A 13,091-nucleotide genomic window follows, 5' to 3' on the forward strand; every position below is an offset into this window, starting at 1 on the left:
TTTATGAAGCTGCAACTAACATATCATGATACTTTCAACTGTATGGCTACTTGCAATATCTATAAACAGGATCAATACCTTTAACCAATAAATCACAGGCTGAAATCCTGTTCTGCAGTTATACAAAGAGCAACTTTTTGAAATGAATTGCTAGAAGTTAAGAAATTTTTATCTTGCTTATTCAGTCCCATGACTCAGCATGCAATAAATAAGGTCTACAGAGTATCTGTGAAGATTCTCAGTCATCCAGGTGAGATTATCAAGCAGTTGAGTCATGGCAACTGGACTTCTTTCTTATTAGTTTGAAATGTTTCGCTATTCATCCAAGCAGCTCTTCAGTCAACTCAAGACTCAACTTCAGATTCAACCTCCAGAAGGCTACAGAGATTTCTTAACTACAATTTGCTTCCACGATACGCCACTTCGATAACTGTGCAACAGGATATTGACTTCAGTATCTATTGGCAAACACTTCAGCATTCATGTTACCACTTGTTATACATTCCCCTCACCCCCCAATTCTGTGAAATATCACATTTATTTCTATTATCAGCATTAAAGAGATATTGCACTGCAGCACATTTTACACAAAATTCCATCTAAAGCTGAATCTTCTCAGTCACCTATATATGAGACTATACCATCTGAGGAAAATAAGAACTATGCATCTATATGAGACAACATCTGAGGAAACCAAGAACAGTATCTACAATTGTTCCTTCCTTCCACTTAGCTGCCACTTGTCAAGGCTGTTACACACATATTTCACATTGACTTTCTGGCACATATTCCCATGAAAAGTGGGTCTTCTTGGCATGAACTATCTAGAGTTGAACTGCAACTCTCAAGAGAGATAAATAGGAAGATACACACATACAAATACATACACTTTTCCCCCTCACAGCAGTAATGGAGTCTTGCCTATGTAATTAAAAAAACGCTTTTACAGAGTTTTTTAAGCAAATGGCTAGCCAGGTCAACAGTTTCAAATGCAAATAGGTCAACTAAAATGGGGGGGGGGGGGACCAACAACCCTACCACTAGAGGTAAATGATGTAGCTGATAAAAATTAAACGTGGAAACAAATATGCATGTTTGTACATACACGCTAACAATTTTATTCACTAAATTTAAGCCATAAGTGAAAGAGAAAATTGTGTGTGTTCTCTCTTTTGGGACGCAGGAGAAGGAGATATTTGAGTTCACTGGGACAAAGCCAAGCTGACCTTTTCCATGTGGGAACGTAGTTACAAGCTGTGCCATATGGCAAGTACATTTCCTTTTCAGCCTTCTCAAAACTATTCAGCATTTGTTAGAGGAAAGCTCATGGGATAGGATCTGATGCCTGGAGGGAGAAAAGTTCTCAGGATAGGACAGCAGATCTCCCCCATAACGTTATACGTAAGAACTTCACTGCATCTAACCAACCCTTCAAAAGTGTGTTAATGTGATTTATGTTTCTTGGGGAAAGAAGGGGGTGTCATGGGAAAAACAAGTCAAAATGAGGAACAGACTCTTTACTCTGGATAAAAAGGAAGGCCTCATTCAGTGACAAAGGGGATAATTCAGTCACAAAAGCTACTTTGCACAACATCCTTTCCTTCCATTTCTTAAATGAACTGTATTTAAATACTCATCTCTCCTACTTTAAAAAAACAAAGGAGAAACTTTTTTAGCCTGAAGGAGAAACGCACAAGAAGAACTGTAAACTGAATTAAGATTTACACAGATCTCCTTTATTTACAAAACATATTCTGCAGGTATGTCTTTGGTCCTTGTGTGCAGAAGAAATCTTTGTGCAGACTGATCATTTGTGTACAAAACAGGCATTGTAGCAATATACATCTATTTTTCCTATGAATGTTATTTAAAATAAATAAAATAAAAGGGTGCACCATTTCAGTGTTGGAGCATTTTGGCCTGGGAGGTATGAGAAATGAAATAGGTGGGAAAAGACTAAAGAGATCTTTTGTCTGGGCCACGTGAATTTTATATAAGCTTATGGCCATCAGATATTGAAAAAGCAACTGCTCCTTCCACAGTCAGAGGACAAAGTTTGAGGCTAAAAAATGAACCCACATGAAGGAGGAAACTGCAGAATAAAAAGTATTTATGGATGTTGAGGGACTGGTGGAATGCAGCCAAACATAGCAGTTAATATTGGTCAGGAAATTGGGCAAGACAATACTTTTTCATCCTACTGAACAGTACTTCCGAATAATGCAAGAAACAATACTTAGCAAAATCTTGGTACACATGAGATCAGTTTAGTGCCCTGCTTAATTGTGACCAAAGACACTGTTCTTCAGACAAGCTTTATTAGAATCCTTATTGCCAGACAATTAATAAGATTTTAATATATTTTTATCCAACTGCTATTAATAAATAACTTACTGCTGGATTTGTATTTTATGATTACACTGTATGTTCTCATTCATACTGAAAACTCTAGAATCTTCTGTAAAATACTAGACATATCAAGAAGTTTTACAGTGACCAACATATTTGGACTGTAATTTGCACATTATCTTGGGGAAAGTCTGAGGCGTGGATCTCGCTGATGGCACAAAATTCTAAATCACATTGGATCTGTACATCAGCTATGCTTCAGCCCCTCTTTCCCCAATATACAGATGACATGCACAGCAAGAGGAGTCAGCAACAACATCTTGGCAGAGATGAAAGCCAGTTCCAAACCAACCGATGCTAAGGTTTGTAAGCAGGTTAGGAAACAATACCTCACAACTGCTTGGTGGAATTCTACATATGGTCATGTTAGTTACATGCAATGCAAGGAGGCTAAATGGATTGGGGGGCAATTTTGCTATCCTACATTGACTATATCCACTTTGGCCAGTGGAAAAATCAGGTTCTTTACAGAACAGACCTCGTTTCTACACCACAGCCTGAAATAAGTACAGCAAGATCCTAAAGAGAACACAAGGATTTCTTGTAGAAGTCAACTTCAGTTCACAGATCACATGGACCTAGTTTTTACAAAGGAAATACAAGAGAGCAAGAGAGGATAAAATGAGTCCCATACTTTTATGTCTGGAAACTGGCCGAGGTAGGTGTCCATAGTTAGCAGTGCCTGATCCACCAGCTTCTGATGGAAATCTGTCCATAGCAAGTCACTGTTCTAGAACAGAAAAAACTATTTGTGATCAATCAACAGCATAAAATATGGTAACATCTCTTGCATATGCCTTTACTTCCCACATTATGGATGCCACTAAGCATATGTTCAACCATGAGTTGCAAAGAATCCCTAAATGCCCCAAAGCAAACCTGTACGTGTTTTAAAACATATGTTTCTACTTTACTTCTTCCTTAGTATATGCTTAAAAACACTGAACTACATCTTGGATTGCTACCACTTCTGCTGGCAGAGCTCCTGTATTTTTAAAAGGTATCTGTAGAAATTCAACAGACAAAGGATTTTCCTTCACTGTATCAGTCATAGAAGAAGGTTAAACCCTCCTCTTGAATTTCTACCTGTCACATAGTAGATAGAGCCAAGAAAGGACCTGTCAATGAAAAGAAATGACAAGTTCAGCTATGCCTTCTTCTAAAGTTGATATAACTTGGTTTGGGGGGATTTTTGATTTTCAGCTGTTTCCTGTAGCTCCTAAAGGAAATACAAGAGCTTAGCAAGTGCGCAGGTCTACTCAATGACTCAGAAATGGCATATCTCTGTTGGTATTGTTCTCTCTTAGGAATTTAAATGAGTTCCCACTGTTCAGCTCATGTTACGTTGTTGTTGTTGTTGTTGTTGTTGTTGTTGTTGTTGTTGTTGTTCTAAAGATCACATGATGTATTGTGGCACACTGCTCTCCTTCATATATAAAGGTTAACCATAGTTTAGATTACATAAATGATTCTATTCAACCTTTGCACATGTGCACACATTTCTCTGCTGGAGTGGCCATGGGGAAGATGTTAAAACATTCACATTCAACATTAACTATGGCTTACCGCTATGTTCAAAAGAAAAAAACTGCACTTACTTTAAATTATGATTTAATGAAAACAATCAAGGATCAAATTATAGTGTATGATCCTGGCTTATCGTATTAAGTCATAATTTTAGTTAAACACAATTTATTCATTACAAAGACAATGATAAACCATGGTTAGTATTCATGTGGATATTTCTAAGCTATTTCTTATGCCCACACCAAAGGACTAAGAAGGGAAGGATATATATATCTGGATCAGGCTGCAATGCTATAAATCCCTATCATTATGGCCCCCATGGAATGGAGATAATGGTACATAATAATGATTCATGATAAACTAGAATCTCACCTCTGCTATTTTGTTAGTATCATCTCTTCCTGGCCAGTCTGGCTCATACACTTCTTGCAAACATTCTGTCAGTTTCTTGGAGGCCTCGTGCATTGCTTTAAGACAGAAAATAGAGATTCAAATTTTGAATGATACAGTATCATCCCACCAAGTATCCCTCCCAATGAAAAAAAGAACAGGGATGAACCTTATTTACAAAACAAGGTCTCACCATAAACCCATGGCAATACTTTATGTGAATTATATGAACAAACAAAAGTTAAGACAGGCAGTTAACATTTACCTCCCTTAGTGTGAGCTAGTAGGAATAAATCAGAATAATGTCTGTTTTGCAAAAATGTACAGTATATCTATACTTTTACAAGTAGTAAATTAGCTGTATTGAACATAAACATCTTCTTTCCAGGCTTTTATTTTTATAAAGTATTTATCTTTGGACACTGAAGTTCTTTCTCTTTCTTCATATTATGATAAAATAAATGACAATGATCAATGGAATCACAGAATTAAGTGGGAGCATTAAAAATCACAGAATTAAGTGTTGTCTTTAAAAAAAAGGACGAAGTTATATATTAAAAAGGGAACAGAGAGAGGATCATGTCAGAAACATAAACTTTTCATTTTGTTGTTTGTCCAAACTGTCTTCTGTATCATAGGAACTGAGTTATAAAAAATGTTTTCTATCAGCTACTAGCAATCTGAAATGCCCCAGGAGTCTAAATACCTTATAACAAGAGTCCCAAACATTTGTAGTACATCTAATTTGCACATTGCGTTTCTGTAGCATGCCACTAAGGAAGGAGTGGGCTTCCATTTTATGCCAGAGGCCAATAACAACCATCCCCAAGATATGCCTATTAACCACACCAAACATTTCATACAACCAGTAGGCTGCATATTTCTACCATTCTAAAGTAAATGGATATATGAACTCTCAGCTTCCACTAGTCAGTGTCAAATAAACTTTTTATTCTGTCATACACGGATGTCATTTACTTCACAGCACAAAATGTTACAAATGTTATGTTACCACAGCTATTCTTACAGACCGTACCTTTTACTGCTGCCAGGTATGTCCGGAGATCTTTCTGCAGCTTGCTTCCTTCGAACTGGAAAGACAGTAAACAGAACCAGTAAGTTAACTATAAAGGCTTCAAAAGAGTAGGTTGTTTTTCAAGACCAAATTCAAAATGCTTATGTTAATAAAAGATCAACATCCTGAACTAGGGCACTTAAAAGAACTACCATCTCCCACTTAAACCTGTCCAACTTCCAAAATCAGCTTCAGAGCTCTTTTTCTACATTGTTCTAACTCTTAGGGATAAATCAGGTGGCAGGGAAATATTCCAATTGTTGTGATCAGTATATAGAACACTGTCTATTACAAACAGAATCAACCATGTTTTCATGTAAGTGCCAAATTAAACGTCTCTTTATTGGCTCAGTGGTTTAGGTATAGAGGTTTGGAGTTCAATTCCCCACTGTGCAACCCAGGAGAGCCAACCTATGTGGTCTGGGACACCAGAGCACCATAAGAAGAAAGGAAAGGTAAACCACTTCTGAGTACTCTCTATCTGGAAAACCCTGAAAAGGGTCACCACAATTCAGGGTCAATTTGATGGATGAGGATGATGATTTATTTCCAACAGCTTTTAATTTATTTTTTATTTTGCTTCTAAAATGGTTCCCTGCTCACTATTCAGCCAACAAAATAAAAATAAAAAAACTAACCTCTATGTTTGTATGTATGCGTGCATGTGTGGATAATAATGTTTGGGGAAAAGAGAAAGGCTTCATCATTCACCTAGAAGTCCAAGAGATGGGGACTAACCAGACTAACCACAGAAAGAATTTTTCAAGTGTTATTGCCCAAAAGGCCCTGTCCTATGTTTGAAAGCAACAATGTAGAGCAAAACCTTTTGACATGTGAGAGCAAACCACAGCCAGTACAGAAGCCCAACTATGGAGACTGGTGCAATAATCTGACAAGGGGCAGACTGCACCAAGCCAGGTACACAGTGGGCACCCTGTCAGCATGCTGCACCAGTTTCTACAGATGAAGTTTGGCATGTCTAAATATAGACTAGGCCAGCTGAGGGGGCTCCTTGCCCCCTCCAACCCTGCTGGCCCTCTGTCCAAAGCATCCCTTGGGGAGGCACTACTCTGCCAGGAACAAGGTAGGCAGGTAAATCTGCCCCCCCCTTTTTTAAGTTATGCTGATCAAACTTCCTAAATTTTTCTGTTCTGATAAAGCCAAACATCTCCTTTTGTAATGATTTTGTCTTCACGATGCGCATCTCTAAAGACCATATAAAGGAGAAAACAGGATCAAATGCTGTGGCTGACTTTCACAGCTACAATCAGCAGAAGTTGGACAGGATTTTCTGTTACCAAAGAAGCAGCTGTGGCTCTTCTAAAGGGGGGAGGTGCAGGAAAACAACACACTTATGCATGATACTGTGGTTCCATCTTCTTGCATTCCTTGTAAAAAGAGCTTTAAAGAAAGGAAACTCAGAGAACATCTGCCTCAGGAGATACAAAGCTTTGAGTAAATGTTTCCTGACATGGTCCTCTGTCTTTCTTGTTCACATTTATCTTTAAAGCTCTTGCTTCACCGTCTTTACCGTGTACTTTCCAAACTAAACAGTGGCTGTCCTACGGCTGCTATGCTCCAAGAGTTGCACTTTTTGCTATACAGTCTTTCTGACTGACTGTTGTCCCAGCTGCTGAAGTAGCAAAAACAAGAAGGAAGTTGGGTAACTGTTACCCAGTATATCCTGTTCAGTCCTAAAGTTAATACAGATTTAGGAAGGCATGCCATCAGTTAAAAACATATTCCCTAGTGATTGCTATCCTTAACTATCCCGTCTTGCAAATGTATATAGATATTAGTTAGTAGGTTTTTATGTATGTCATTTTATTGTATTTTATTACTCATGTAAGCCGCCCCGAGTAGACTTTGTCTAGAGGGGCGGGGTATATGTTCAATAAAAGTAAAAGTAAATTGCGAAATTAGGGCTAAGTCCAACTGAACTCTAGGAAATATATGCATTGGACTGAAGAGGGAACATACACAACTGTTTACTGGTATGCCACTTTTAAAAATATCACCTGTGAACCAAGCTATTGAGGTGTGTTAGTACTGTACATCTACTAGAAAAAATAATCAAGGGTAAGGATGCATCACTGACCAAGCCCAAGATCATCCCCTCTTGTATTTCCAATCCCTATATAGCTACCTGGATGGCTCAGTGGTCTGGGTATCTGGCTGTGGAGCCAGAGGTTGGGAGTTTGATTGCCCACTGTGCCTTCTGCAAGCAGAGCCAGTCTGTCTAGCTTCAGGCAAGCTGCACAGTCCCAGGTTGCCCCCAGAATGGTAAATTACTTCATGGAAAACTCTAAAAATTAACTTGATGCCTCATTGTGATGATGATGATGATGATGATGATGATGATGATGATGATGATGATGATGATGATGATGATGATGATGATGATGATGATGATAACATTTTATTTATTTATTTATTGAATTTATACCCGGCCCATCTAGTCTCTTTATTCATGTCTAACCATACAAACTTAAAAAACATTAAAAATCTAACAAATAATTAACCAAAAAACCCACAACTAAACATCCATCCTTCCCCTGTGGATCAGAGATTTCCCTGTTGTCTGGTCATCAGAGTATTTTCAAGGGATTCCGGTGAGCACTGGTTCGCTATAGACTAATTTTCCCCCCAAGTTCCTGTCTTTTTCTGGGCCCAATTATATATCAACTTCCAACTTCCAAAAAATTAATTTTTGCTGAACAATGCCATTTCCCAAACCTCTATCCAAATTTCTTTTGGCTCTTTCACATATGATAATACAGTAAGCCCCTGGGTTGTTTTTTTTTTACATTTCCAACAAACATTACTGATCCCTTCTAATATTTTTACCAATCTTACAGGAGTAAAGTGCCATCTATGAAACGTTTTAAGGATGTTCTATCTAAGATTCACTGGCTTAATCATTTTACGTTTCTCTTTCCACATCTTTGTCCATTTGGCAATATCAATATTGTACCCAAAGTTTTGTGCTCATTTTACCATCGCCTCCTTCACCCTCTCATTCTCTAAGTCATATTCTAATAAGTATGTATACATTTTTAAAATTATTTTCTCATTAGTGTAAAACCATAATTCATCTACCTGGACGTTCCTCTCAAAAAGCCCATATTTTTGTCCTTTTTATATCTTGATTCTAATTTCAACATTGACCACCAATCTGTAGCGAGGCCCAGTTTTTCTAGATTTGTTTATCTTTTATATTCTGGTCTTTAGTTAATAGGTCTTTTTACGTGCGTAACTCTCCCTTCTAATTCAATACAGTACTTTGGTGCTACCCATATTGGAATTTTCTTGTAGGTTTGTATTTGAAACTTTTGCCATACTAAGCAGAGTGCCTTCCTCAGAAAATGTTCTGCAAAATGTGATAATTATCATTATTTATTTATCTGTCTGTTTTATTTATTTATTAAATTTATTGTCATTGTAAGTATATACATAGTATACACATACAACGAAATTCACAGACACCAGAGACCAGACCCACATGCACACACATGAAAAATCCCCAAACACTCCCCATCCACTAAAAATCCCGCACTAATACAAATATCTACACCGCAGGCTAAGTAACACTGATGGTCTTTAAGTTCATTATTAAGTGCAATTATAGCTTTGGGTAAAAACCACTTGGAAAATGTGTGGTCCAAGTCATAATTATTCTGCATATTATGCCAGACAGCAACAGTTCAAAGAAGTTGTGAGCAGGATACGAAAAGTCTCTAAGAATGTTGTATGACTTCCTCAGACAGTGGGATGTGAAGATGTCATCCAGGGTTGATAGCTGGAGCCTGATGATATTCTGGGCAATTTTAATGGTTCTCTGTAGAGCTTTTTTGTCCACTACAGAGCTGCTGTAACCATACGAGAATGCCATAGGTTAGGACACTCTCAACGGTGATACGATAGTAGGACAGAAGTAAATGCTGGGATAAATTTAACTTCCCAAGCATTCTCAGGAAATAAAGCCTCTTCTGTGCCTTCTTCACTAGCATGTTGGCATTTATATTCCATGAGAGGTCCTCTGAAATGTAAGTGCCCAAAAATTTAAAACTACCAACTCTTTCCACTTCCTCATCATTTATGTACAGTGGTAAATGTACATTTCTCTTCCTCCTAAAATCAATGATGAGTTCTTTAAATTTTTTGATGTTAAGTGTAAGATTATTTTCTTTACACCAGAGTATCAACTCTTGTACTTCCTTTCTGTAAGCAGACTCATTGTTCTTATTTATGAGCTCCACCACTGTCATATCGTCCGCAAATTTAATAATTGTGTTGGTGTTATACAGTGGGGTGCAATCATGTGTGTACAGGGAATAGAGGAAGGGACTTAGCACGCAGCCCTGGGGAGCTCCTGTACTTAGTACCAAGGCAGAAGAATTGTGTGATCCCATCCTTACTGACTATGGCCTATCTGTCAGAAAGTCCTTTACCCACACACAAATCTTCTGAGGTACCCCCAGGTTTATCATTTTTCATTCAGCTATCATTTTTTCATTATTTAATTGAAAAAGAGGAATCATGCTGCTTAATAAATTGGAAATATACAAAAAAAGGGAGAAGAACAGGAAGGATAAGGTTGTTTACTTAATACAAGCAGAGCTCAGTTTACTCCTGAGAACAGCAGATTTCCTATAATGAATATGTCAAACCCAGATCAAAACTTTGTTATTTCTAAAAGACCTGTTTCCTTCCTGGAAATCCCACCATCCACAAAACTGAGACTGGTTATTCCCATGCACTCAGGTATCTCTGTTTTCACTGAATGTTTAGATTAAAAGGATAAGATGTAACAGAAGTGCAAACTGTGGGTGGAGAGCACACAAATTAATCTTCTAATCAAGATTGGCTCTTGTGATGCTGTAACTTTATTTTATTTATTGTATTTATTGTATTTATATATTCTCTGACAGAAAAAAAACCACATCCATATTTTTCTTCTTTAGTCCCTTTCCACAGTAGACAATACTAACTGGTGCAGAAAGCTCTGTGCTCAACCATAAATCCCTCAATACATCCATAGAACATGCTGGAGAATTATTTTTAGCATCAAAACTTTATCCAACAGCTCCTGCAAACAGGGATATATGCATATAGGAGTATCTGTTGTGCACCAGCAGACAGAACATGTGGAGCATTTAAGCAGCTCCAGATGTAACTATACAAAGAAAGAGTAGAGAAACTGTTAGTTACATAGGCAAGTTATATAAAAAGCACTAGGATTTATCCTGGATAAGCACCTACCTTCTAACGCATTTCAAGTCAAGCAAAAATACATAATGCACATTTCAACTATTCAGATGCCTTCACATGCTTCCCTTAGTAATTTTTAAAAGAGTGCAGTTACAATAAATGTCAGCCTACTTTTTTTATTCTAACATTTATTTTTCTACTACTCTTCTTAATATATATCCCATGGCAGTTTACATTTGCAATAAACAACACAAGAAACACAAGAAAGCAGGAAAAGCATTTCAAACCACAGTATAAGCTGTGCAATAAAACTAAAAGTGTTTAAAAAGAATATATGAGGCAGTAAAAAGGCCACTATAATTTAATGTATTCTTGAAGGCTTTCACAACCGGGATTTGATGGTTGTTGTGGGTTTTTCGGGTTCTTTGGCTGTGTTCTGAAGGTTGTTCTTCCTGACAGGTGAAACGTCAGGAAGAACAACCTTCAGAACACGGCCAAAGAACCCGAAAAACCCACAACAGCAATCACTATAATTTGTTTTTATAAAACTGCTTGGTGCCTAAAATATCACAGAGGAGCACCAGATAGGCTCCTTAAGGAATGAGTGCCACAACTAGATTGACAGCTTAAGATGTACAGGTTTGTATTTTAAAAAAAAACTACAACTCCCAGATTTCTGAAACTGCTCTTCTGACTTGAGTCTTCAATCCTTATTTTGAAATGTATGTTTAATTTCACAAAACAAAAAGAAAAGCTGACCTACACATCTTGGCAAGATTTTTGGAACTTTTAATTTTTTTCTGCACCATCCTCAGCATCCTACAAGTGGAGGACAATGTTGTCTGGAGCCCCCATAACATTCAGCGAATGAGACAGAGGGATGGCATGATCTTAAAACAAACAAACAAAAACCTGCATCTGGAACAATCCCTAGTTCAGAGGAAAGTTTTTCTCAGAAGACCAAAAACCTCAACCCTTATTTTGTCCGGGACATCCAGATCTTTCTGGTATAATTCCTCTGTGTACGTATTCTTGCCACCTCTTCTTGATGACTTCTGCTTCTGTGAGGTCCCTACCGTTTTTGTCCTTTATCATGTCCATCTTTGCACAAAGTGTTCCTTTAATATCTCCATTTTTATTTTTTTTTTAAGAGATCTCTGGTTTTTCCTTTTCTATTTAATCAGCCCTAATAAAAGGCATTATACAGTATACTGTTCCTCAGGGAGATGGTTCTGAAAGTGAAAGGGATGAAAAGAGGAACACATTCATCTGCCATTCTGTACTGGTTTCTCATGGCAGAAGTGGCAGTTATTCTTAGGAATGGTAACATAATATAGATCATCATTATAGGAAGAAGACTCCTCTTTCTAACCACCACCAGCTGTGCTGCCCATCAAACTGCAGAGGTGCCCAGGATTACCAGAATGCTAATATCTCTGCCAAGGGGGAGGGAGGGGAACCCAACTTATGTTTGGCTTGTATGTCACATAGCAAAGTCAGTTTCTAAGCAAAGGGCAGAGTCAGATCTCGTGCCATTTGCAGGGTGACAGGAAGCACTCTTGCGGTTCTCTGAATGGACATACAAGGTATTTAAAACAAGATCCCCTGCTCCCCATTCAGGAAGAAGAATAAGATGACAGTGCTACTGCATGAGACAGACAGCTAATTTTATACCCCCTCCACTTTCAGACAAGACCACATGCCCATCCTGACTGCACAGAAGGAGACTCTGAGCCCAGGGCAAATCACAACAGCTGCCTGATTTCACAGATGCACTGCAAACAATCATTCCTTCTTTTTCCCCAGGGGATGCAGAGAAGCCATTTCCATTCTTCCTGAGAAATCAATTTGTATAAGGTAGAAGCTTTCACCGATGCTATTTTTCTTTTCATTTAGAGAACGGACTGACCATCTGCAGAAATCCAGGGGCCACACCTTACCATCCCTGAATCTTGTAGAGCCACACATACTCTCTACATGCCCTCCCCAATATTCTCCAATTCTTACTGTTCTTTCGAAATTCTTATCATTTTTGTTTTTTTAATTGAAAAATCCATTTGTGTCTTCTAGTGACATTTTTGGGAGGTGTGGGGAGCCCAAGAGTTCTAGGGGAACCATGTACAATAAACAATTTCCAAAAGCAGTAATGAAATACAACCAACACAAAACAGAACACAAAGTGGTAAGACTGCAGGTTCCCTTTACATTAAGAGTAGCAACCAAAACACTAGGTGAGTTACACATTAAAAGCCCATTGAGAAATGAAGTGTTTTTAGATTCTGCCAAAAGCCTGGTGTGCAAAATTATTTCAGCTGTAACTGTTAATGGTTTATAATACTTGTAATATCTAATACTTATTTTTTTAAAAAACAGAAATAAATAAAATGAATATACTGTATATAAAGAGGGAGCCTGGTTAATTTTAATTGAAAGCACATTCCAGAGTTGTAGCATTGTAGCACTGCCAGAGAGATGTCTT

General features: G+C 37.8%; 1 protein-coding gene across 44 annotated transcripts in view; it reads right to left on the bottom strand.

Annotated features, from left to right (window-relative positions):
• The window catches only part of BIN1 (bridging integrator 1), a 130,075-nt gene that overhangs the window by 58,437 nt on the left and 58,547 nt on the right, over window positions 1-13,091 (bottom strand). For all 44 annotated transcript variants that reach the window (XM_078380057.1, XM_078379954.1, XM_078379740.1 and 41 more), the window contains exons 3-5: window positions 5,363-5,417; window positions 4,309-4,403; window positions 3,044-3,139 (exon numbers count right to left, since the gene is read on the bottom strand). In XM_078380057.1, the coding sequence (XP_078236183.1) occupies window positions 3,044-3,139; window positions 4,309-4,403; window positions 5,363-5,417 (246 nt within the window). The remainder of the gene's footprint in view (window positions 1-3,043; window positions 3,140-4,308; window positions 4,404-5,362; window positions 5,418-13,091) is intronic.

Source organism: Pogona vitticeps, chromosome 1 (assembly GCF_051106095.1).
Source record: "Pogona vitticeps strain Pit_001003342236 chromosome 1, PviZW2.1, whole genome shotgun sequence".
NCBI classification, from domain to species: domain Eukaryota; kingdom Metazoa; phylum Chordata; class Lepidosauria; order Squamata; family Agamidae; genus Pogona; species Pogona vitticeps.